The 27,279-nt window shown below is 41.2% G+C and overlaps 1 protein-coding gene across 3 annotated transcripts in view; it reads right to left on the bottom strand.

Moving 5' to 3' along the window:
- The window catches only part of FSIP1 (fibrous sheath interacting protein 1), a 287,135-nt gene that overhangs the window by 38,171 nt on the left and 221,685 nt on the right, over nucleotides 1-27,279 (bottom strand). For 2 of the 3 annotated variants that reach the window (XM_066388521.1, XM_066388520.1), the window contains exon 11: nucleotides 953-1,456. In XM_066388521.1, the coding sequence (XP_066244618.1) occupies nucleotides 953-1,456 (504 nt within the window). Of the gene's footprint in view, nucleotides 1-952; nucleotides 1,461-27,279 lie in introns of all 3 variants that reach the window. The other variant, XM_066388524.1, reaches the window with a different exon arrangement.

Genomic DNA, 27,279 nt, shown 5'->3' with positions numbered 1-27,279 from the left:
CTTTAATCACCACCACATGTGACCTGCAAACATACCTCCATATCCTACTCTACTTTGAACTACACTATCTCTCTAGGAGCCCTTCTAGACTGTTAGTGGAAATGCAGACTGGTACAGCCACTGTGGGAAACAGTGTGGAGTTTACTCAAAATATTAAAATTGGAACCACCTTTTGACTTAGCAATCCCACTTCTAAGAATAGACCCTAAGAGTCCCAAAACACTAATTCAAAAAAATGTATGTACCATTATGTTCATTGCAGCCTTATTTATAATAGCCAAGATCTGGAAACAGCCTAAGTGCCCATCATTAGATGAGTGGATAAAAAGCTGTGGTACACTTACACAATGGAATACTACACAACCCTAAAAAAGAAGGAAATCTTACCTTTGTGACAGCATGGATAGACCTGGAGATTATTGTGTGAAGTGAAATAAGACAGTCACAGAAAGACAAATATCATATGATCTTACTTATACATGGAATTTAATGAACAAGTTAAAATGACATACAAAATAGAAACAGAGACATGGACACAGGGAACAGACTGTCAGCTGTCAGAGGGGAGGGGGTTGGGGGACTGGATGACAGATTGAAAGAATTAATTTTAAAAAGCTCATAAATATATATATATAATATTATATAAATATATGTGTGTGTGTATATATATATATGTATATATATATGTATAACACAGACTCAGACAACAGTGTGGTGATCACCAGAGGGAAAGAGGGGAGGGGGATAGGCAGAGGTGGGCAAAGGGGGAGAAATGGGGACAAAAGAGACTTTGTTTGGGGCAATGGGCACATGATGCAGTGTGTAAATGATATTTCTTTTGAGTTTCACACCTGAACCCATATCCCAATAAATTCAATTAAAAAAAATAAACTATAATACCTGTATATTGAGAAACTCGGTAAGAATTGTTTACCAAAACACACAGCCTTACCTGTTTTCAGTTTCTCTGAAGAGCTGGGTTGCAAATGCTGGTCTTTGGATAAAGAGCCCACATCGATGCCATACAGTGGATCATTCAAAAAAGAAGGCCTTTTCAGTCTTCCAATGCCAAGAGTCTTTGACATAAAATAGTCCTCTGTGTCACTAATAACCTCATCCTTGGAAAATTGGAGGCATTTCATGTTTTCAGCTTCAGTAACAGGAGTTTGTGACACATATTGCCCAGTCAAAGCTTTGCTGAGATAGTGGCCTGTAGATGTTTCACATTCTGCATTCTCAGGCATATTTGCATCTTCCACCTCGCTGCGTTTGACCTTTGTTTCTGACTCAATTAGTATGTCAGAGAGGACAGATCTGGAAAGCTGGGGGGACTCAGGTGTTACATCTTCAATGTCTTTCTTTTCTCTTTCTGAAGAAAACCCAATCATGGATTTTTGTTTGAATGTGCATTCATCCAGAAGATGCCTTAACTGGTACTCAGAGAACAGTGTTGAATCTACCTGATGAAACAAACCAAAATTTTTCATAGTCAATTAATTGAGTAAACATTTATTTATGGTAAGCTTCCAGTAATACTATATAAACCCATGTGCCAGAAACTCCTTACACAAAGCACCCTAATAGCAAAATCATTCATTTTTAAGGTGCCCAAAATTGCAGGAGAAATATACAGCACCCCTGGAAAATAAGTTTAGAATCAATCACACACTAAAATACAGGGGAAAGTCCCACAACACTGATAGAAGTTAGTTACTTCACCAAATTAACCACTAACACTCTCTCTACACATTATCAGTAACTTGAGCTGAAATGAAGGTATTAGAAAAGCATCTTCAGTTTTATAAATCTTGTAACATCAAGCAGGGAAGTGAGCAACCACCTCTTTGAAAAATAGCCAAGAATCTTGCCATAATCTCCAGTAAGCCTTTCTCTGTTCCCCTAGCTCCTCGGTGTGAACCCCATCACCACTCAATTCCTTAAATGGAAAAAGAAAATCTTAGGCTAACAGGGCAGACTGCACTTGCCCGTGGGGATTCACCCTCCTATGTCTGTCCACAACTCTTAGCAGACAATACCACTGAAGACAGAAAAGGAAGGGTAAAGGAGTGCTGTATCCTGTGATGTGTAGTTGGTTCAAAGCTACAGGTCTAGACAGAGACCAGGGGCATTCCAATAGCAGTGCATTCTGGGAGAAGAATATGATCAAACACATTTAATCTCTGCTTTAAAGGTTATCAGGACTGTTTGAACCGAGATCTTAAGGATTTAAAATCTTTTTTTTTTTCTTCCATTGATGTTCTCCGGAAATAAAATAGCAAACAAAAGTGTAGGGCTAGATTCTACAAGGATTCAACTGAATAGCATGTCATTTGAATTGCAACAATCTCCAAAAAGAATGGGATTAAAATATATTGACTTATATATTGAAGAAATGAAAAACATTTCTTCTCTAAAGAATCATCACAATCCCTGTTTTACATCATGGATTATCTAGAAAAACACTTGTCCTCCTTTACAGGAAATGAATTATCAAAGAACAGGAAGTCCCCATAAAAATACCTAAACATTGCCTGACCAGATAGTGACACAGTGGATTGAGCATCGACCTGGGATGCTGAAGACTCAGGTTGGAAACCCTGAAGTCACCAGCTTAAGTGCAGGGTCACTGGCTTGACTGTGAGATCACAGACATGACCCCATGATTGATGGCTTAAGCACAAAGGTCACTGGTTTGAAGCCCAAGGTCACTGGCTTGAGCATAAAGTCGCTGGCTTGAGCAAGGGGTTGCTGGCTCAGCTGGAGCCCAACGGTTAAGGCACATAGGAAAAAGCAATCAATGAACAAACTAAGGTGCCACAACTATGAGTTGATGCTTTTCATCTCTCTCTCTTCCTGTCTCTCTATCACTAAAAAAGAAAAAAAGAAAAGAAAAAAAACCTAACCATTAATTGCAATGGCCTTAATTTCTACTTCAGCAAAGTAAAACAATGCTATTGGCTTACTTTGTGGTACATAGTAAGAAGTAACCAAATATTCTGCATATGTAAAATACTGGGGAGAAATACTATTATTGGAACTAGTATAGTCAAGTCCTCATTACTGTGAAACGCTTTTCATGAAGCTAACAAAAAATAAATTTTGTGCCATGCATTTCAACTATATCATGTTTTTTCATTTAAAATTAATTCTCATAGTGGCAGTGTCATTATGAGTTTGAGAGTAATAAGAAATTGTCTGAAATATACTATTAATAATTATCTGGGATTCAAAATTCATGTAATTCACTCTAAGGTCAAAAATAGAAATTGAATTATGCATTCACAAATCCAACATTGAATCACTAGACATTTCAGAAATCCAGATGTGGTACTTTATCCATTATTAGGAGTACTCCCTCTACCTTATTACGTAAATATAGTCGACTAAAAGAGCAGTCATTGAATGGTACTGATCCTTAAAATATGCTTTCAAAGGTTATATAAACTATTTTAAATAGTTTCATAAAATAGTTTATAATGACTAGACAATTCCCTAGAATTTAGAAAGCATCCACTGAGTGTCATCCTCACCAAACATGCTCACTAGGCTTTATCATATAAAATTTCCAGATACTGGCCTGACCTGTGGTGGCGCAGTGGATAAAGCGTCGACCTGGAAATGCTGAGGTCGCCGGTTCGAAACCCTGGGCTTGCCTGGTCAAGGCACATATGGGAGTTGATGCTTCCAGCTCCTCCCCCCTTCTCTCTCTCTGTCTCTCTCTCCTCTCTCTCCTCTCTCTCCCTCTCTCTCTCTCCTCTCTAAAAATGAATAAAAAAAAAAAATTCCAGATACTAAAAAAAAAAAAAAAAAAAAATTAAGTCTATACTGCAGCAAGAGTATGAAGAACTATGGAAGGAGGTCTGGGGGTGGGGGAAGAGACGACTGGTAGATTATCTGATATGTTTGACCACTTCCACAAAAGATATGATAAGATAGTTGACAGTTCTGATGATGTATATACCTGATAATCAGAAAATTAAGTAAAAGCAAAGAAAATTATGAACCCTGTGAACAAAAAGCTATATAAAAAGAAAGGAGAGGTAGTGTTTCAGAGAGGTAATAAAAATTTAAGCAAAAAACAATAGATAATTATTAACTCTAAAACAAAAAGTTGTACAAGAAAGGATACCATAGGATACTACTTGTTTTTGCTTCAAATAATATTTACATAGTCATCATAATATGAATAATAATAACTGAGGTAACTAAAAATTATCATATACTATTTTGGAAAAATGAGAGGAGAGAAAAAGGATGTTTGGAATAACAAAGTTAAATTATTAGCTACTATCATAGGAAGTCAATATATAATTGATATAATAATATAATATTATTAATATAAAATTAAATATCATTGAAAATTGATAAAAACTGATAAGTTAATAAAACAAGTTATTATAAAACAATAGAGGCAAATAGTAGGAGAGAAAGCTAAAGTAATGAAAAGTGGTTGACTCTGGAGAATAAACTAAGACTCTGGAGAATAAGTGAAAAAATGGGGAAGGATGGGGCAAGGAGCTGCCATTTTTGTTTAAAATATCTCATCACAACTTATTCTTTAATTATTTTATTACTATAATAAAAATTAAAATTAACTTAAAATTTAAAAATAAATTAATTTATATGTATTCAATTTTTAATAAAAATTAATTTAAAAATAAAAATCTGAAATATTAAATGAAAATTCCCAACCAATTATATCTTTGGGCATCAGAAGCAGATTCATGGAGGATGAAATTAATATAATCTTGGAGCAAGGGAGGGTAAGACAATGAATATAAAATTACAAATAGAAAATATGTAAAAAGCAAGGCTTTTTGTGGGGTGTTTTTTTTTTTGGAAGTTGAAAAATTCACAACAAATTACTGGAGCCTTAGAAAGTCAAGTCCATTTCTTACACTATCTCTTGAGGCCATGTACCAGAAATGTTTATACATAAATGTTTCCTGAGTGCAACCTGGCTTCCCTTCCCACTTGAGGCTCATACAAATAAAGGGTTTTCTTTGGGAAGCCAAGCTTGACAAGTCTCAGATCATGATATTGTCCTGTTGGGTGGTTCTACCTTTACCCCCAAGATCCAGAAACTCCTAAAGGACTTCTTCAATGGAGAAGAGTGGAATCAGAGCATCAACCTAATGAGACTGTTGTTTATGGCGCAGCTGTCCAAGCAGCCATCTTATTTGGAGACAAATCTGAAAATGTTTAAGATTTGCTGCCCCTGGATGTCACTCCTCTTTCCCTTGGCACTGAGACTGCTGGTGGAGTCATGACTGTCCTCATCAAGTGCAATGCTACCATTCCCACCAAGCAGACACAGACCTTCAGCACACACCCCGACAAGCGGCCTCGTGTACTCACTCAGGTCTATGAAGGTGAGCATGCCATGACCAAGGATAACCACCTGCTTGGCAAGTTTGAACTCACGGGCATACTTCCTGCACCTCACAGTGTTCCTCAGACTGAAGTTACTATCTATACTGATGTCACTGCCCTAGATAAGAGTACAAGAAAAGATAACTATTATAGAATCCCATCACTAACTGAGTGAGGAAGAGATTGAGCCCGTGATCCAGGAAGCTGAGAAGTACAAAGCTGAAGAAGAAGAGCAGCAGGACAAGTATCTTCTAAGAATTCACTTGAATCCTACACGTTCAACATGAAAGCAACTATCAAAGATGAAAAACTTTAAGGCAGGATCAATGATGAGGACAAACAGAAGATTTCTGACAAGTGCAATGAACTCATCAGCTGGCTTGATGAGAACCCGACTGCAGAGAAGGAAGAATTTGAACATCAGCAGAAAGATTTGGAAAAGCCCCATCAAAACCAAGCTGCACCAGAGCGTAGGAGGCACGCCAGGAGGAATGCCTGGGGGCTTCCCTGGTGGTGGAACCCTCCGTCAGTAATGCCTCTGCTGGGCCCACCATCAAAGAGGTTGATTAAGCCAACCTTGAGCACAGATTTAGCATTATTCCACACAAAATACTGAAGGACCCAAATGTGTAGCAAATTCCGTGGCAGTTTTAAAAGTTGAACAGACGTACAGTAAATAACTGGGCATCTTTGATATTTGAATATGGATTATGTGCTCAGGGAAAGGAAATCATGCACTGTGTAAGCACTGTATTATAAAGTGGAAAATGCAATATCTTAAATAAAACCATTTCAAATTGGCACCAAAAAAAAAGTGAGGGGCCTTCAGTGGCTTCATAGCAAATCTGCTTCAGGGTGCTCCAAGATAAAGCCTAACACATCTGCCACCTCTGCAGACACAGAAATAAGCCCAACTGCAATCACCCCGACCCTCTGGGGAAAGAAGCCTGATGGGAAAAGAAACACAGACTAGAATCTGGGCTTTGGTCCAAGCTTTGCCACCTCATGCGCGTCACCTAAGAAACCCATCTCCTTCAGCTGGGAAATGAAGACTTGAAAAAGATGATCTCTAAATTTACTTCTAGCTATAAAGTCCCTTTATATGAATAACTATTCTAAAATAAAAAGTGCAGTATAAGAATAAGCTCTTCTATTCACATTAGAATGCCACTTAAGCAGAATTTATGAAAACCATACTAAAAAGTGAAGTTTTTCTTTAATTTCTTCACAATATATCAATCCTGAACTCAAAAATAAATGAATAAATAAATAAATAGTCTCTGGTCTCAAAATGTTATAAGAAAAAGTGAACCAACTATAATAAGCCCCCAAATTAAATTTAATTAATTATAGTGTTTCCAGGTGGCAATATAGACCAGAACCCTCAACACAAGTCATCCTTCTCACCTTCTGATTCCCTGCAGAGCCTTGACCACAATATGAACTCAGCAAATCACTGTTGTGGGAATTGAATTGAGGTTGAACAGTGTTTGAAATGGTTAAGTACTACATTATTATAAGGTATGTACATATGCTGAACAGGACTAAACTAGGACTTTATCACAAACATCCCTAACTACCCTTGATAGTTAAGGGGCTATAACACATAGCCTTCATCCAGATTGCTTTGAAACTCCCGAGCAAGTGAGCTCATAACTGAACGACTCACTGTGCACGCACAGTCAAGTGAGCATCTGTTCAAGCATTCACCTCAAAGTATGTATCTTTCACGCCAGTTCTAATTTACCCGCGTTTCATAAACAAGTTCTTATTCATGCTATTCCTGTCCTTCATAAAATTCAACATAGTACATCTCAGTCTTCATTTTCCCAGACAAGAACCCAATCTATTTTCTCTCCTTATATGAAAGCCCATCTTCATTTTATTAGCCTTTTTAGGGACCTTCTTTCTTCTTTTAGCCAAAACGCACACACACTCCATAGTCAAAGAGTAAATGTATTGGATTTTCTCATCAGGGAAAATATATAGAACGCTTCTAGCGTTATTTCTCCCGTATTTGGCTGGTCTTTTTGGCACATTAGGTGATATCTTACAAAAGAGTAATAACATACATTTATTAACCACATATTCTGGCGCATATTACATGTCTCAATTCCTTTCATCTCCACAGCAAACCTATGAGGTAGGTCCAATTGTTATTCCCCCTGTATAGATGAAGAAACCGAGAACTTAAGTAACCTGTCCATGACCCTATGGCTGCCACAGGGTGGACCTGGGATTTAAATCTAGGTCTGGGTCCTGAGTGTGTGGGCCTAACTATTTGGCTATAATAGCCTCTTACTATAAATGAGTTCTCTGGCTACCATTCTCTAAATATCCTTCTCCAACTGATATTCATTTTTCTGTCTCCTCTCTCAGTTATAAAAACCCTTGCTGTAGAGTATTTCACTTCACTTTAGTTTTTATTACTCAGACTGGCTTAGTGTCTCATGCAAACTTACATAGTGCCTTCTCTTTTGGTTTAGTGCAGGAATAAAAAAGAAAAAATTCAATCCCAGTTCCATTCCCAGTGTGCATACTGCGTACACTTCTCCACCCAGAAAAATACCAAATGCCAGATTGGTTCAGGAGCTAAATCTGATGAGGAGTTTAACTTGCAATTGCTGGAGATGGATCACAAACTATAGACTACCTAACCCTCATCAATGCCTCCCCTACTATGTTATATATCTGGAGTTTCCCTAGCCATGAAGATCTCCAGTTATTTGGGCACTAAATTTATTGACAAGGCAATTAAGATTATGTCTCTGGTGCAGATAATCAGAAAGTTCACCACTATAAACTAGCAGAGGCAATCTTGTCCTTTGATGTAAGCTTATGTTTAAATGTTGGGTGGGGTTTTTTTTCCACAAATGTTGAGTTCCTAAGAACCCGTCCTATAAAGCCAATATGATTATCACAAGTGAGAAAAGGGTGGAAAGCCAGAATGTCCTAAATGTTTAACAAGAGTATAGATATAAATAGCTCTCAATGACATCAAGTTCTACTTCAAAATAAGCAACTAGAAAGCATTCCACCCTTTGCTTAATTACCAAGATACAAGTTTACAACTCTGTGTTGCAGCCACTGCTGGCAACACCTAAATAGCAATTCGTTTTAGTCAAGGTTTTTAAGCCATAAGGAACAGAAATCCTTACTTTAAAAAAAAAAAAAAGGCAGACAATGAATTCCTTTACTTTTTGCTTATCTGGGAAACTATTGATATCTCAGGTGGTAGAGGTGAGTGTTGTAGGATCTAAGAAGTCACCTCATGGATACCAACAAGCAGGAAATTAAGTCAGGATAGAACTTCGGGGTTTGGGGCTGAGAAACCATCAGGAACCAAAGTCATATGCTTCATCCTTTTCTTTCTGACTCCCTGTGGTCTCTTAACCCACTGTCTGTCTGATGCCTCCTCCTCCCTGCAAACCAGCTTTCTCTGTTCATTGATGGTTTCTGCTCTCTCACAACCTCAGCTTGACTATGTCGCATGAATTGACTTTGGTCTTCATTCAACATGACCTTAAGAGTCTGGCAGCCACCAACGACTGGCAATGGTCTCTCTGTTCACTAACTCAAATTTTCAAGCAGGTTAGGAACTGACCATGTCAGTTTCATGTGTTCACCACTAGTCCAGTCACCTGCAGTGAGGGTCACATGGTATGAACATGGTCATCCAAGTCCGAGCTATTGGCAGGGCTATGGGAAAGGGAGATCTCCCAGAGAAGGAGGCATAAGCTGAGCAGGGACTCCAAAATAAATTTACCACATTGTTAAACTGTAATTGCTATGAAGTAAATAACTATCAGGAGGAATCTAACACTTAATCAAGTTCGATAGCCACCTGAAGGATTAACAATCAAGGTGTTTCCAAACTTCACCAAGGTCATTCGATCTGAGCACTCACTGAATAGTTAATTGAGCTATAAAAGCATAATTACTTGTCAGAGAGTATTCACTTGTGGATAGAACAATATGTTGGACACTCAGTTGGACTACAAAGCAGCACTATCAAGTCAATATGCTCCCAATAGGCTCATATAGGCTCAATAGGTTCCTATCACTTGCTGTAGCCTTTGAAATTAAATAAGTCTAAAAATCATGGGGTACAATGACTGATATTCATGTGAAAGTCTCCATCAATGGTGTTAATGATTCAAAGAATGAATGGCCTTATTCATCCTTCCCTTCCCAGCTCCTTCTCTCCCATTCTGTTCTTACATTAAGGTTGCCCCAATCACAGAAAGGAAAGTTCGGCAGGTACAATGATCTTAGGAGGCCACACCAGGGACCAATGGTCCTAAGTGCCAGGAAAGAGTTGGCATATTTTTACCCAGAATAGCCAGGGATCTTCTGGCCAAAGGAGAATCTGAACTCTAGTCAAAAGGGAAGCAAAGGCCATTGCCAGAGAAAATATGTAAAACATTAGGAATGAGAGTGAGACAAGGCTGTAAACAGGAAAGTGTGTCAGCCCCAGGTCAGAAGCTGGATGCATCTGTGGATAGAATAATATGAAGTGAGTGAAGTAGTTCAAGGCAAGTGGCTCTGAAGTGAATTCGTGAATGCCATGGTGGTGTTGGAAGCCTGCTCTTGTGTGGGGCCTGGATGCTACAGTAACCATGTGAAGTAGGATACTAGCCAGGCCCAGGTCACTGATCTTTCCCGAACATCAGGGAGAGCCAGGGCCTGATGGGTTTCTCTGGTGAAAGACTGCTGCGCCCCTGAGCATTCTGTGATGGTTCTTCTCTGCTCAGGTGCCGAAGCTGGTCTCCAGGCCATCAGGAGTCCAGGATTTCTGTCTCTATCGACAAGGACAAGATGGGTGGGACCCCAGTGTACAAGGGAAGAGTGGCATGGATGGGAGGAACCAGAAGTAGGATATAGGATTCTCAATTCATCCCACTTGGAAAGGAGCAGGAAACTCAGCTGTGGTTGTTAACAGAGTCAGATCGATGCAGATGTGCTCAGAGCAGACCTAGACCAAATTCACTGTTTGATCTTTGATAAGATGACTGGTGATATGGGCTCTAACTTTTCCATTTGGTGGGAAAATTATCATTTGAGAATTGCCAGCAACTGCTGTTTCTAGCAACAGAGACAGCAAGTCCTCCTCTATCAGATTCCCCTCATCCTGAGAAAGCTGGGTGAATGATCCTGTTCTCACATCTACCACTTCCTTCCCAGAAACAAGGCTTGGGTTCCAGCTCCACAGCTGGAAGGAGGAAGGCACCCCTACCGACACCCTCCTAAGCAAAACAAAGCTTGGCCACGAGGTTGTTGGAAATGAGGTGAGCAAGTCTGGACAGAGAACTTTTTCTGGTCATGTGGGCTGGACCTCCCCCTACCCCCTCATTCCCTGGGGAAATACATCTAGTATGTCATTTTTAGATCAACTAACCCCCACTGCTATGCAGATTGCTGGTCTACTGGATAGTAACAGTTACAAGATCATTTGCATAGTCTTCCCTGCTCTTGGTTTGAAAAGTCAATTTTTACTATAGAGAAATTGAGCCATGATGGGTCAGAAGTCAAGAAGACCATTCGCTATTTAAATGCTTTCCTGGGCCAGAGTCCAGATCAAGCCTCGCCCTTTGATAGGAGGTCAGTTGGGAGATGAGTCAAGTTAGAAAAATTCAGTATAATCAGAACCTAGACAACATCTGTATGCCCACAGGGCTGCCTCTCTTGAACTTGAAATACTACTTCTCTTGACATCGCCTAAACTTCCCAACTAAAGAGAAAGTGACCTCAGAACTCTGTTTCCGGGATCTCCAACATGCACCTTCTAGGCTAGCCTGTGGAGGGGGTGCTGTGGTCCCCACAGGGTTACACACCCCGCAAGGGGCTCATTTAGAGCCAGGTTAAGGGAGTGTATCCAGAAGGTGTTAAGGAACATGAGTAATCACCACTCACATCCCGTCCAGGATGTGCACAGAGGAGTTCATCTACTGCTGCTAAAACAAGGCGGAGCAATCACCCAGCCTAGAAGGTAGTATCTGGGCCTCACAGGCCTGTTATTGGATTGGATAGGCCTCCAGGCTCTGATCATGAGCACTAATGCTTTCCAGAGACACGAGCGCTTGACATGTAATCAATGCCACATTCATCAGCTGCTCCGAGGACAGCTTTTCTTCTGCCTCTTGCTGTGAGAAGGATCTCACTATTGCAACATTATCTGGACCTTCACTGAACACTCAGCTGAATCCCACCCATACAAGGGACCCTTCACAATGATGCCCAACCCTTGGAACTGGAAAGGGAAACTGAGTATTTCCTTAAATGAACTAGAAGTGCCCTAGCACCACAAACAAGCCCGGGCCCAAGCTGCACTGACATCAAAATGCTCCAACAGAACCAGATTGAGTTTATCCATCACCGAGATCTGTGCACCTGCCTGCTGCTGGGCTGAGGGAATCTGGGGTGGCTCGCCTGCCCCCACAGCTGTGGCTCCAGGTATCACGGCTGATGCCACCGCATGGCCCCTATGTCACCCACAGGCACAGCCTGCCCCTCTTGCCTCCCGTCTAGGACGTCCCTGTTGCTGCTGAGATGTGACTTGCTAATGAGGTATGAGATGGTCAACTGGCCATTTCTGGGCTTGTGCAAAAGAAGTACAAGTCTTCCCTTGGAGTCGACTTTGACCAAGAGGGAAGAGGGGCCAACGAATAAAAAACCCTTTCCCTTCCTTCCCCTGGAAGGACTGCCCTGAAATGCAGTCACTTTTATGGATTCTCTCTGAAGATGTCCCGCAAGATCAAACAATTGGCAATATTCGCTAGCAAGCAGTGGTCAGATCAAAATACATCTCTCAGATTCCCTCTCCTTCTTTGTCCCCCTTTTTCCTCCACTAACGCTTCTCTGGTGTTGATTTTGTCAAGTAACAGCATAGCATATAAGCTTCTGCCTCAGGCTCGGCTGCTCCAGACCAAGATGGTCACAATAAGCAGCAGCTTCCAAGTCCCAGCAGGGCTCTGGAAGCAGTAGCTTGAGCTGCACAGGGTGGGCCTGGGGGCACAGAGCCCTCGCTCCACCCCAGCCTCTGCAGGCTGGTCAAGGCTGGCAGGAGGGTGCTGGTGGGGCGCAGGTGCTGCAGGACCCCAGCCAGCACCATCAAGGCCACAGGAGGGAAAGGGAAGCTTCAGGATTCTTGGGACTCGACTTAATAGCTGGTTCCTACTGGCACTGCTGGGGGTGGGGGCAGCAGGGCACTGCCCAAGGGGTGCAGTCAAAAGAGAAAGTCCCTTGGAGTCCTGCAGGACACTTGATGGGGATGGCCAGAGGGAACATAGCTGTTGGGAAAATAAGAATCAGAGCCAAGGGGAGAAAGCCAAGGTCAGTTTCAGTTTGAGTGTCAAGATAAACAGAACTAAATACAAACACAAGGTGTAAAAGTTGTCATGGTATGGTACTTGGTACCAAGGCACAGCCACTGCAAAGATGAGAGGCCTGCCCTCGTTCGGGGTGGACAGAGCACAGACCAGGCCTGAGACGTAACGGAGTTCAGCGGGAGCAAGCTGACTGCGTCAGCAGGCACGGAGGGACCACAATGAGGGGCTAGGCGAGCCAAGCAAATCTGTGGCATTCCTGCACATCTTAGATGTGTCTCCAGAACCCTTTCTCCATGTTGTTTTCCCACAGCCATTTATACTCCATTTGGCCGAGTTCCCCAAGTTAAGTGTTCCTTAGGCTGTGTGTGTGCTATCTATTAGGGGAAAAAAAAACCCAGAAACTCCCAGATGGAGAGGATATACCCGTAACAACAGCATAGGGTAGTAGAGGGAGGCTAATGTTTCTAAATGAAATCCCAGCCCACTCATTCCCCAGCTGTTCCATTTGGGCAGATTACTTGACCTCCCCAAGCCTCAAATTTCTGAACTGTAAAATAGAAACAGTAACAACTAGCTGACTCCTAACAACTAGCTGTGAGGAATACAAACAACTAACAATTTGCAATGAGCATGAGATAAAGTGTGCTGCCTAGCACTGCATCTGATGCAAAGTAGGTAGAATTTTTCTTTTTCCTTTTTTGCTTTTCTCTCTTCTTTTCCAAGTGAGAGGAGGGGCAACAGACTTCCTCATGCACCCCAACCAGGATCCACCTGGCAACCCCTGTCTGGGGCCGATGCTCTACCCATCTGGGGCCATGCTCACAACTGAGCTATTTTTAGTACCTGAGGGGAGGCTTCAGGGAGCTATCCTCAGCACCAAGGCCAGTGTGCTCAAGCCAATTGAGCCATGGCTGTGGGAGAAGGAGAGAGAGAGAGCGAAGAAGGGGAAGGGTGGAGAAGCAGATGGTCGCTTCTCCTGTGTGCCCTGACCGGGAACCTGGGACTTCCACATGCTGGGCCGACTGATGCTCTACTACTGAGCTCACCAGCCAGGGCCAGAATTTCTTTTTTTTTAATTGAATGTATTGAGGTGATACTGGCTAACAAAATTATATCGGTTTCTGGTGCACAATTCTACAACACATTATCTGTACACTGTATTGTGTGCCCCCACACACACACTGCAAGTCAAATCTCCAGAATGCCAGTAGTAACACAAGCTTCAGTTTGAGAAGCTGACAGCAGTAGTGGCTTGATGACCACTCTTAGGCAGTACACACTGAAGTTTGCACATTCTAAGTTCAGTTGGCCCCTACCCCTGAAGGTCTTGCTAGGGTACCAGGAATAGAGACTCACAGATCATCTCACAAATATTTGCCATGAATCAACAGTCATGTTTACTCCAGTGGATTAGTCGGGGGCTTCAGAGGCCATTAGATGCCAGGAGCTGGCAGACAAGAGAGAAAGGTGGAAGGTGACCTTCTCACCCCTGCAGGAAGGTTCACTCTTCTGGAACACAGAAGAGGGTTAAGTCCTCAGTACCAGAAAGGACCCACAAAGGGGCTGGTTTCAAGATATTTTTATCTTTGTTCAAAATAAATCAATGTCAGGGCACAAGATGAAACTTGTGAAGCAGAAGTATAGGTGAAATGGGTTTATCCCTGATTTATGTGCACAACAAAGGCACACAGAGAACACTTTTCCCCTTCAGCAATCCCCTCTCCTTTTTCTGCCCCCTTCCCTAAGGCATCCGAAGACCTCATGCTGTCTCTTCAGCCCTCTCCACCACAGCACACCCACCTCAAGAAGTATATTTAAGTCTAATGTTTAAAAATGTCCTATTGCCCTCATATCACAACTTACCTATCCTGAAATGCATTTCCTCATTACCATATGTAATGCCAGTGGCCAAGGCCAGGCAGGTCCACACTGGATTCAGGTAGATAGTAGAGAAATTGTGAAGCCGGAAAGTGTTGGGCCATTCCCATTTAATAGATTCTCGCAACAGCAGATGAGCAAACAGGCGGGGAAAACTGCTTCTCAGGCAAAGGAACAGCAAAAACGGTCCCTCACAGTGGTGAGCTTGTAACCTACCATCTGCGATCTGCAATCCACCCTGAAGGTAAGCACCCATAGCCTTAAATAGACTATCCACACGGGGTGCTGCCGTGTGCTCACGCACTAATCAAGCAAAGTGACTGCAGCCGGTAAACCAGCGAGCAAGCCTAACACAGCTGCTCTCCCCACACGGTACCTAAGACTAAGAAATCGAGGTCAATACAAAACACACCCAAGGAACAGCTTGCATTTTATGAGAGCCTCTTCAAATCAGAGTGACTTAATACAAAGAGATGATTCTAAAAATGGAAATCTGAGCCCTGTCGCTGATTGACAGAAAGATATTTGGGAGGTACCATTTTTAGCACCCTCAGTTCAGGCCACGCAGTTGGGCTCGATCTAGTTCTACACATGATGGACCCTGTCAAATCTCATCAATCCTGATTTTCCTCTTGGGTGTAAATGTAGTGCCAGAGAGCTAATTCCACATTTAAACTGTTGATCAAGGAAAGCTTTTTCTGGTCACACACAGGCGACCTGTAGCTTTTCCCAGGGCTGAGCAAGTGCTCCTGAAGCTTTACCCTGTCTAGACATGTATCTGAAACATCTAATTACCCCTGTACATTCTGCACAGCACACAAAGCCCAACGTTATTACATAAACATGGAGCTCCCTATGAATATTGCTGCTCAGTGAACTGTCCTTTTACATTTGCCAATCTGAAAGTGAAATCATGCTACCACTGATAATAAGGATAATATACTGTGAACAACAACTTCCAGGTTCTGCTGTGAGCCAAATGGTGGGAATTCAGTTCCCTAGAAATCAAACAAAGAAGCCATTTAGTGAATTAGATCCAAATTCAGAAGGATCTAAACAGATTAATGCATATTCTCTGTTAAATGATACTTAAATTAAAATTTTTTAATGTAAATTTTTCCTTTCCACATAGCAAGAGGCTACACAAGAGAGAGAACTCTCTCCACCCCCCTCCTGGTCATCAGGTCCCATGTTAGGCAAGTGTCCAGACAAGCCCTGGTCATTAGTTGGTTGCACTGAGGTTGAGGCCTGGAGCAGACAGGGTTTACAGGCCTCAGTTGTCCACCATGTGCCAGGAATGTTGACATACACCATTCCATTTCATTCTCTCCACTATCCAATGAGGTGAACTGAGATATCATTCTCCACGTTGAACAGATAAAAAAACTAAGGCTCAGAGAAATTGCATATCTTGGTCTAAGACCCAGAACTATATAGTAAGAATGAAGGAAGAATATAAAGTCAGGAGTTTTCATAGTCGGTCTTCACACAGATGCTTAGACGAGTTGATTAGGCTCCATTTCCCAGGGAAGCATGCTGGCAGCTGCACGGCACCAACAGGCCCCCTTCCACACGCCATCTTACATCCGAAAGTGTCGCACAGTCAGAGCCCGTTCACTTCACAAACTCAAGACAGAAGTCTGAATGAGAAAGAGGCCCTTTCTTTTCTGGTGGGTGCAAGCTGCCCTCTGCAGCCCCCCAACCCTGGAACTTCAGGTTCCATTAGCACAGCACCTGCTGTGTCTGCCTCCCCTGACAGATGGTAAGCTTCTCACGGCTGGGCCAGGTCCTCCTCATATGTCCCCAGGCCTACTGCACCAGATGGACACAGGCAAAGGTTTGTTGGTCACATCAAACCTTCTCTGAGTGCTCATCTGCCTTCTGCAGTAACACCATGCTCCTAGACACTTAACTCAGTGGTCTCATAATATGGCCCAGCCCTTCTTCTGTCCCCTGCATCCTGTTCCCTCTGGACCCTGCTCTCCCCACAGGGCTTTGGAAGGTAATGGTTTAATCAATTAATGAACCTTCACTTATGATGGGAGCAGACGAGATAATGTTTTAACCCCAGAAGAGTTCCCTAACATTTCAGATCCCATCAAGCACAGGCAGACAGATTTTTTGGAGGGGATACTTCTGGTACTCTCCAGATCACCCTCTGTAGGCAACAAGCCGCCCCACCCGTGGGCAAAGACAATGCTCACAATGGTTGTCCCCCACCCTGCCAACATCATGCCCCCTGACCAAGAAAAAATACTTCAGAGTCACAAAAATTCCTAAGTGCAATAAAAAGCCTACATTCAGAGCCTATTGCTGTAATAGTCACTGCAAGTCTGACATAGAGGCTATCTCTAGTCTGTCATGAAAATAGAACTGAATAATAATCACAGTCTTGGACTGTGGTTAGATTTAATTATGGAAATGTACTCATGTGCTTGCATAGAAAGCTTCACAAGTATGGCAGAAAACCATTCCTTCTCATAAGTAAACATTTATATTTATATTTATAAATATGAACACTTCAAATAAACAACAAGCCAAAATAGGGTCCCCACCTTTCATGGCCTGTATTTTCTAATTATGTCATATTAATGTTCTCTCTTTTGGTTTCCAGTCATGAGCGAGGATAAGCTTCAGCCTCTGAACCAGATGGGGTGCTGAGTCACTTATTTAGAATGGAACACAGATGGCAGCAAGACTAACAGCTAAAACTGATGTTCAATGTGGTGGGGTTGGAACATCACCTACCTGAATATGTTAAAATGTCTGGGCTGAAGAAATATAAAAAAAGGCAGTGGAAACCTTAAATCTTTATATTTCTGATTTTAATATAGAAAACACTGTTTCTGGCAGTCAGACAAAACAAGGAACAGCCTTCATTTTTATTTCCTTTGAATCAAATTTCAAATTAATGTTTTAACTTTCGGTATGCAAAATAAAAACATAACTTCCCTTAAATCAGTCAACAATAATTAATTTAAGGATGATAGGCTAAAATATAAAATTTGTAAAAATGCAAACAGAGAAAAGTAGGTTTCCTTACTATAATTACCGTTTTTTAATGCCCCAACTCTTCCCCACTTAGAGTCTCCTTGTAAAATGCCAAAACAACTCATTAACTTTCTCTCACACCATGTGTACAATATATCTGGAAATCTTTTTGGTTCTACTTCATTCTCGCTTCCTCCATGCCACCACCTCACCCATCATCATTTATCAGCAGATTGCCGCCTCACCTCCAAAACTGTCCTTTCTGCTGCTTTTTACTGCCTTACTGAGTAGTCTCAACCCAGAGTGATCCTATTAAAAATGGAAGTTAAATCCTTGGGTGCTCTTCTGCTTAGATCCTCCAAAGGTCCCCAGCTCCCTCAGAGTAAAAGTCAAATTCCTTAAGACTTTGGTTTCTGTCTTCAGCCTCCTGATTCACTCCCTCCAACCACTCTCTGCCTTGCTGTTCACTGCCATGGACATGCTCCCATCTTAGACCTTTGTCCTTGCTGTCCATCTTCCAGAAATGCTTTTCACCCACTTCATGGCTTGTTCCTCATGCCTCCCAGCACCTACTCAGATGTCTCCCTCTCCCCAAGCTCCTCCCTGACCACCCCTCTGTACATGTACAACAGCCTCCCCTGTACTTGCACCCCTGCTCCTCCCGTCTCCCCTCCATACGTAGCCCTTACCCCTGTGCACACACTATGACTTACTTGCTGGTCTGTTGCCTGCCTCCTACCACTAGAATGTGAGCTCCATGGGTGAAGAGATTCTGACTGATCGTATCACTACTTTATCCCCAGAACCTAGAAAAGTATTTTTAATATAGCAGAAACTTAACAAATATTTGCTTAATGAATAAAACTTTTTCTTGGAGAGGCACGTGCTGCACATGTTGATTTAAGCATTTATTTTTATTCTCTGGTAAAAGTTTATGTCCTATTGGATGAGTTCGTCTTCTATTTGTAAGCCTTGCTTAAATAAATTCATAAATCACTCTTTCTTACTTCTGTATTATAGTAGTATCACTAACCAATGTTTCTTTTTCTTTTCTTTTTTCTAAGCACTTTATTTTTTTTTATTTTATTTAGAAAATTAACAGGGTGACATTATCGATAAGAGTAAATAGGTTTGAGGTGAACTTTTCTATAGCATTTGAACTGTTGATTATGTTATGTACCCATCATCCAAAGTCAAATCATTTTCCATCACCATATATTTATCCCTCTTTACACCCTTCTGCCCACACTCTTCCCCTCCCCATTCACTCAAGTCCCCTTCCCACTCCCCCACATTCCTTCACCCTGGTAATCACTTCACTTTAATCTATGTCCATAAGTCTCAGTTTTATATCCCACCTATGTGTGAAATCATACAGTTCTTAGCTTTTTCTGAATTACTTGTTTCATTCAGTATAATTTTCTCAAGGTCCATCTATGTTGTCGTAAATGTCATTATGTCATCCTTTCTTATGGTTGAGTAGTATTTCACTGTATATACGTACCACATCTTTATCCAGTCCTCTCTTGAGGGACACTTTGGTTGTTTCCATGTCTTAGCCACTGTGAACAATGCTGCGATGAACATGGGGGTTCATGTGTCTTTACATACCAAAATGTTCTTGAGTTCTGGAGGTAGAGACCCAGTAGAGAGATTACTGGGTCATATGGTAATTCTATCCTTAATTTTTTGAGGAATCACCATACTTTCTTCCATAATGGTTGTACTGATTTGTATTCCCACCAGCAGTGAATGAGGGTTTCTTTTTCTCCACAATCTCTTTAACAATTATTATCTGTCTTATTGATAATAGCCAATTTAACTGGTGTGAGGTGGTATCTCGTTGTAGTTTTGATTTGCATTTCTCTAATAGCTAGCAAAAATGAACATCTTTTCATATATCTGTTGGCCATTTGTATGTCTTCTTGGGAGAAGTATCTGTTCAGGTCCTCTCCCCACTTTTTAACTAGATTGTTTGCTTATTTTTGCTGAGTTCTGTGAGTTCTTTATATATTTTGGATATTAACCCCTTTCAGAGCTGTTGTTTACAAATATCATCTCCCATTTAGTTGGCTGCCTATTTGTTTTGTCAGTTTCTTTTTCTGTGCAGAAGCTTTTTAGTTTGATAAACTAAATTTATTTTTTTTCATTTATTTTTATCTTTACTTCCCTTACCTTTGGGGTCAAATTCATAAATTGTTTTCTATGGCCAAGGTCCATGAGCATAGTACCTATGTTTTCTTCTATGTAATTTATCGTTTAAGGTCTTATATTTATGTCTTTGATCCATTTTGAATTAATTTTCGTGCAAGGGGAGTAACTATAGTCAAGTTTCATTCTTTTGCATGTGGTTTTCCAATTTTTCCAGCATCATTTATTGAAGAGGCTTTCTTTTCTCCATTGTGTGTTTTTGGCTCCTTTGTTGAAGATGATTTGTCCATATATATGTTAGTACAGGATGTGAAGGACCTATATGCTGAAAACTACAAAATATTATTGAAAGAAATTGAAAAAGACACAATGAAATGGAAAAATATTCTGTTCATGAACTGGAAAAATCAACATAGTTAAAATGGCCATTCTACCGAAAGCAATACAGTGGACCCTCATCTATCAGAGGGACTAGGTTCCAGAACCTCCCACGATAGACGAAAATCCACAAAGTAGCGACCTGATATTTTATTATTTATATATATTTTAAGGCTTTGTAAACCCTCCCCAAACTCTTATAAACCTTTCCCACACTGTTATTAACCTTTCCCACACTCTTATAAACACTTCCTGTGCTCTTAAACACTTTCTACATTCTAGAAAATGCTTATTATTTTACCACAAAAATAATTAAAGTAATATATCAAAATACCTATATACTGAAAAATCCCATGATATAGTGAAAAATCCTTGATACAAAATTAGATATATACAATTTTAAAATCCGTGATATAGTGAGACTGCAAAAAGTGAACCGCAACATGGTGAGGGACGACTGTATACAAATTTAATGCAATCCCCATCAAAATCCCAATGTCATTTTTTAAAGAAATAAAACAAATATTTTATAATTACTAGGTTTGTATGGAACCATAAAAATACTCGAATAGCCAAAGCAATCCTGAGGAAAAAGAATAAAGCCAGAGGTATCGCGCTACCTGACTTCAAATTACAGTGGTACCTTGACACACAAGCACTTTAAATCACGAGCAATTTGAGAAACGAGCAGTCACTCGTGGGATTTTTTTGCTATAAGTCATGAGCAGATATTTGAATCACGAGTGTTGGGCAAATGAGTTTGTAAAATTTGTGTTTTTTGAGTTCACTCACTTGAATTGCTTAAAATGGCACTGGGCAGCTATTGTGAAATTGCTAATTACCTTCCTGCTTGGAAAGAGCCATTGTTATGCTAATGTTTCTCCCCCTCCACCAGCATCTTCACCTGACCTTGAAGGTAAATACACTTCATAAACCAGTTTATTTCTTTACATTCTCTCTTATTATGTGTGTGTGTATATATATATGTATGTATGTGTGTGTATTTGTTATTTATAAAGTATATTTTCTTATTTAAAAGTATATAAAACAAGGCCCTGGCTGGTTGGCTCAGTGGTAGAGCGTTGGCCTGGCGTGCCGGAGTCCCGGGTTCTATTCCCAGCCAGGGCACACAGGAGAAGTGCCCATCTGCTTCTCCACTCCTCCCCCTCTCCTTCCTCTCTGTCTCTCTCTTCCCCTCCTGCAGCCAAGGCTCCATTGGAGCAAAGTTGACCCAGGCGCTGAGGATGGCTCTGTGGCCTCTGCCTCAGGCGCTAGAATGGCTCTGGTTGCGACAGAGCGACGCCCCAGATGGGCAGAGCATCGCCCCCTGGTGGGCATGCTGGGTGGATCCCGGTTGGGCGCATGCAGGAGTCTGTCTGACTGCCTCCTCGTTTCTGGCTTCAGAAAAAAAAAATGTATATAAAACAAAAAATTTGTGTGGTTTTTGGGGGCCAGAACGGATTAATTGCATTCCCATTAATTTAAATGGGGAAATTCAATTTGACATACAAGCAAATTGAGTCACAAGCTTGGCCATGAAACGAATTAAATTCATGTGTCAACGTATCACTGTATACTAGCCACGATAATCAAAACAGCATGGTACTGGCAGAAGAACAGACATACAGACCAATGGAAAAGAACTGAGAGCCCAGAAATAAAACCACTGTTTCTTTTAGACAATTTAGTGTTCTTAATTTGTTAAATGTAAATGCCTTTTTTTCTTCTTTTCCAAGTGAGAGGAGGGAAGATAGAGAGTCAGATTCCGCATGCACACCAACCGGTATCCACCCAGCAACCCCCGTCCAGGGCCAACGTTCTGCCCAGTGGTGGGATTCAAATAATTTAACGAGTTCTCTGCTCCAATGATCATTTTAAGTATAAAAAAGATAAATCAAAAGGTAGTTTATTATTTTATGCATTTAATACTTAAAAACAATAAAGAGATAAACAAAATTAGATTATAAGAAAAGTTTTAAAATATTTATATTAATAAAAAATATCAAATAATACTTGACAAAAAACAATAAAAGTGTTAAGATATTTCCATATTGGTTTTTGATTGACATCCTCACTTGCAATTTTCTTTGCTTTTATATGAGCGCCATTGGTTGTGTGATTTATCCTTAATTATCTTTTCACTGTAGGAGTAGGATCCCATTCCTTTGCAGGGGACCCCAAACATTTTACACAGTGGGCCAGTTCATTGTCCCTCAGACCATTGGAGGGCTGTCACATACAGTGCTCCTCTCACTGACCACCAATGAAAGAGGTGCACCTTCCAGAAGTGCGGCGGGGGCCAGATAAACGGCCTCAGGGGGCCACATGCGACCCGCGGGGCCGTAGTTTGGGGACACCTGCTTTAGAGGTAGGCCGATTAAACTAATAGTCATTGTGTTTGATATATTAGAAAGTTAAGCGACTTCTCTTCTCTGAACATATTATGATCTTTAAAAAACCCTTTACTGCTTCTGCTGAACTTACAGCAATTATTCTGACAACATTTTTAGCTCTTTGAACACTTTTAGGAATTGCATAGTTCTGGGAATTTTTTAAAACGTTTTCCACGATGCCTGATCAGGCGGTGGCACAGTGGATAGAGCGTCAAACTGGGATGTGGAGGACCTAGGTTCGAGACCCCGAGGTTGCCAGCTTGAGTGCGGCTCATCTGGTTTGAGCAAGGCTCACAGCTTGAGCCCATGGTCGCCTGCTCGAACAAGGGTCACTCAGTCTTCTGTGGGCCCCCCCCCCCCGGGTCAAGGCACATATGAGAAAGCAATCAATGAACAACTAAGGAGCCACAATGAAGAATTGATGTTTTTCATCTCTCTCCCTTCCTGTCTGTCTGTCCCTATCTGACCCTCTCTCTGACTCTCTCTGTCTCTGCCACAAAAAATAAAATAAAATAAACCGTTTTCCACAAAATCTCAATAATCATTAATATCAATTTGGTAATTAAAAATGGGCTTATACTATTGATAAACATCAGTCAGAACATACATTTTCTTCATTTTATTGATACCAAATAAAAATTTCTAGGCTGAATTAATAAATGGCATAGGCTATGCAACTTAAATATGATCGAATAATGTGTATGACAAACCTCTTTGTCACAGGAAAGTTGTGAGCATTCTTCCATGGCTTCCGAAATGGGTGATACGATAATCCTTGAAATCTATATTTCTATTGGTTCATTGTGTCCTAGCTCCCTATTGGTTTCACCATTTAGGGAACATCAGCAACTCATAATATCCTGGGGGAATTTTGGGCATAACGCAAAGCTGAAACAAATGACAGCTTGTCACTCCCTGGTTGTTTGGCACTTTTTCTCTTTATGTTATATGTTTGTTAACTGAAGTAACAAACATGAGGGAATTAAAATGTAGTATTTTATCAAAGGTATACTGAGTTTTATGAAATAAATAAATAAATATTACAAGCATAGTTCTGTCAAATATTTTTCACCTATGGACGGAATGAACATTACTATGGGCGCTTATAGTCGCACAGATGAACATTAAAAAAGAGTAAGGAATGCAAATTTGTGATTTCCACAATGGGCAGCTACTCAGGCCCCCACCTTAAAGAGAACCCTGATTACAAGTGCCACTTTAACCAGATCCCCAAACTCAACAAAAAATTAGCTATTGGTTCTGCCGAACTGGTGCGAACCAGCTGAACCCCACCACTGGCTCTGCCCATCTGGGGCCATTCTCACAACCAAGCTATATTCAGCACCTGAAGCAGAGGCTCCACGGAGCCCTTCTCAGTGCCCAGGGCTGATGTGCTCAAACCAATCAAGCCCTGGCTGCTGCAGGAGAGGAAGTGAGAGAGAGAGAGAAGGGGGAGGGGTGGAGAAGCACTTGGTTGCCTCTCCTGTGTACCTTGACTAAAAATCAAACCCAGGACATTCACATACTGGGCGGACATTCTATTACTATGCCAACCAGCCAGGGCCTGTAAATGCCTTTAAGAAGAATGTATAGATTCTCTAATCAGCCAGAGAAAGCCTCTATATTGTCTCACCTTCATTTCATATATTTATTTAACCTTCCTGGTGTCTAAAAAAATGTTACTTAATTTGTGACACCTGCACAAAGCATACCATAGATTTCATAAACCAGCCACATTTCCAAATGCAAACTTCTAATTTCATTTATTCAGCAATTGTATTTGTGGGCTAAGAAGCATAACTTTCTTAAACTATTTTTATCACCACATTATCATATGATCCTTTCAGGACTACTTTTCACAACAAAATAAAGTATAACAAGGTGAACGTTACCTTATCAGCAGTGAGGGACAGAGAATGAAGCTTTACTGTTGAGGGAATGCTGGGAGACTGTCTAGATTGTCTCCTTCCCATTGTACACATGTATCTTACACCAAGATATCGGTGGTATTTGCTGTATCCTACTTCTAGATCCTATTAGCATGTCACAATATATTGGACTAGCATGGTGTCCTGTGTGATAGTTAACAAGCCTGTAGACAAAATAGTGACAGAAAGAAGATATAACCCTGATGCAAGGCAATGAAGTTCCAGATAAAAGGCAACTGTTTCGAGCAGTGGTTTTTCAAGCTTTTTACCCTTGGAGACACTTGAAAATAGGAGAACTATTTAAGGGACTGTACCCTGAGCATAAAGGAATTCAACTAGGATCATTGAGTCTACAATGTTCATACAATATCAGGGTGGTTAACTCTGTTGTAGACCGGCACAAAATTTCTGGCAGACTGGTCCATGGACCAGTGGTTGAAAACCACTAGTATACTGTATTCTCTGCTTACTTGTCTAGAAGAAAAATGCATTTGCCAGACAAATAAATGCATAGCAAACATAGACATGTGTTGAGTTGCTCCAGTAAAGTGACTACATCTTAAACAGAGCAAGTATTTCTTTTTTTATTCAGTGAGAGGAGGGGAGGCAGAGAGATAGACTCTTGCGTGTGTGCCAACAGGGATCCACCTAGAAAGCCCACTAGGGGGCAATGTTCTGCCCATCTGGGGCATTGCTCCATTGCTCAGCAACCGAGCTCTTCTTAGCTCCTGAGGTGGAGGCTGTGGAGCCATCCTTAGCGCCCAGGGCCAACTCGCTCCAGTTAAGCTATGGTTGCAGGAGTAGAAGAGAGAGAGAGAAGGCAGTAGAGGTAAAGAAGCAGATGGGTGCTTCTCCTGTGTGCCTTGACCAGAAATTGAACCCGAGACATCCACACACTAGGTCAATGCTCTACCACTGAGCAAACCAGCCAGGGCCTGGTCTTAATATTTCATTTTCCTCTTTAGTAGGACCCTATCTAACAAGTTCTTAACTTTGCTTCCATTCAAAGGATGCTGAGCTTACGAACTAATCTCTGGGAATTAGGTGAGAGGCTATGCTTCCCTATTATAATAACTAAAATCAAGCCTCTGTTCAGACAATCCAGAGGTTTTATTTTGGGGTTTTTTTTCTTTTTGGTTGTAAAAATCAAGTAGCACAGTTAAGTGCCTATTTCAGTCACAGATTCAATTGTCAATAGCCACTTCCAAGATACCATTTTGATCATTCCAATTAAAATATCCAACCTGCTGCCTATGGTGGTAGCCTTGTTGCCCACCTTGCTTCTGATGGTAAGAGCTGATTCATTAAGCTCCAGTATCCAAGGATCAGAGAGCCCCATTTCAACTTGAGTATCTTCCAGCAGCACCACCAGCCTACCAAGAATGGCCACTCATTTTTTCCCAAAGATACTCTCGGGTTCAGGGTCACTGTCTCTCTCCAGCTCTTGTTGAAGAGTCTCATCAGGACCATCTTAAGGGACATAATTAAAATATGGGGTTGATACACATGATATATTCCCTCCAACAATCTGATCCTTAAGTGTCTTAATTTCTAGCTTCTACATAAAGAAATTTCTAGCATCTTAGTGGGTTCAACTCTAAGATTTGGTCAACCAATCAAGGAAACAGTTCAAATCAATGAGACCTATTTGTGCCAGTAAATTGAATCCAGAACTTCTAATTAAGTGCTCCTAATAACAATAAGTTCAACCCATCTAAAATTGTTCTTTTCTCTTTCTGGGACATAAAACCTTCCAAAAATCCATTCTTATACATATTTTCTCCAATATTAAGTGGCAGACTCTTGCAATTTTTTAGCACCATAAGCCAACCCCTCCTAGGTTTGACTTTCTCATTGGCATTTTGAGGTATGTTGGCATCTAAGTTTAGTTATCAATCTGGAAATAAGGCATAGGGGCAAAGGGTAACTAATTTTGCAATGCAGCACCTTCAGGTGACATAAAACTCAATCAAGACAGGAATAGCCCCATCAGAGAGGGGCATAGATACTGCTTCGGCTGGAAGTGTGGCTTGATGACTCTGGGGATTCTGGGCACACCAAGTTCACCAAACCCTACCACAGCCCAGTTCTAGTTCCCAGGAGCCGCCTTTTCTCTCTAAGTGCCCAAGTTTTAACATAAGTGACCTGGCTATGAATTCAACTGACATTCTTATTTGGCAGCCCACATTTGGCTTTAGACCTTTTCAACCATGAATTACCAAAAATGAGATTGTTGGCCCTGGCTGGTTAGCTCGGTTAGTTCGGTTGGTTAGAGCATCAGCCCGAAACACTAAGGTTGCTGGATTGGTCCAGTCAGGGAAGCAACCATGTATGTACAACTAGGTGGAACAAGAAATAAATGCTTCTCTCTCTCTCTCTCTTTTTTCTCTTTCCTTTTTCCATTTCTCTAAATTCAATCAATTTATAAAAAGAAAAGATTAGATTCTTTTAGAGTAGTCATAGTAGGTCCCTAGTTTTTAATCAATGCTTAGAGAGAGAAAAAAATGTTAGGAATTTGAGCTCATACTCTCTTTCTTTAAGCTGTCCAGCACTATTAGAAGCAACTATCACTCACCCAATCCTTTAATACTTAGCCCTTCACATTATTTTACAGAAGCTCCCATCTGGTTACCAAAAGCCTTTTCCTTCAATGAGTACCACATCCTGGAGGTTCAAAGATGACTTATTTGCTGAGCTGCACTGAATGTTATGGTATGCCAGAGTCTCGTCCTTTATACAGCTGGATTTTTCATACCTTCAGCTCCAACGATGCCAGACAACCAATCCCAGTCTCCTCCCCACCCCTGCCATTTCTCTGTGGTTCCATTTCCTACAATCATTCCTGTTGTCAAATTTCAT

Source organism: Saccopteryx leptura, chromosome 6, assembly GCF_036850995.1.
Source record: "Saccopteryx leptura isolate mSacLep1 chromosome 6, mSacLep1_pri_phased_curated, whole genome shotgun sequence".
NCBI classification, from domain to species: Eukaryota; Metazoa; Chordata; class Mammalia; order Chiroptera; family Emballonuridae; genus Saccopteryx; species Saccopteryx leptura.
The sequence above is the reverse complement of the archived record's forward strand: the minus strand, read 5'-3'. Positions and strand labels throughout refer to the sequence as shown.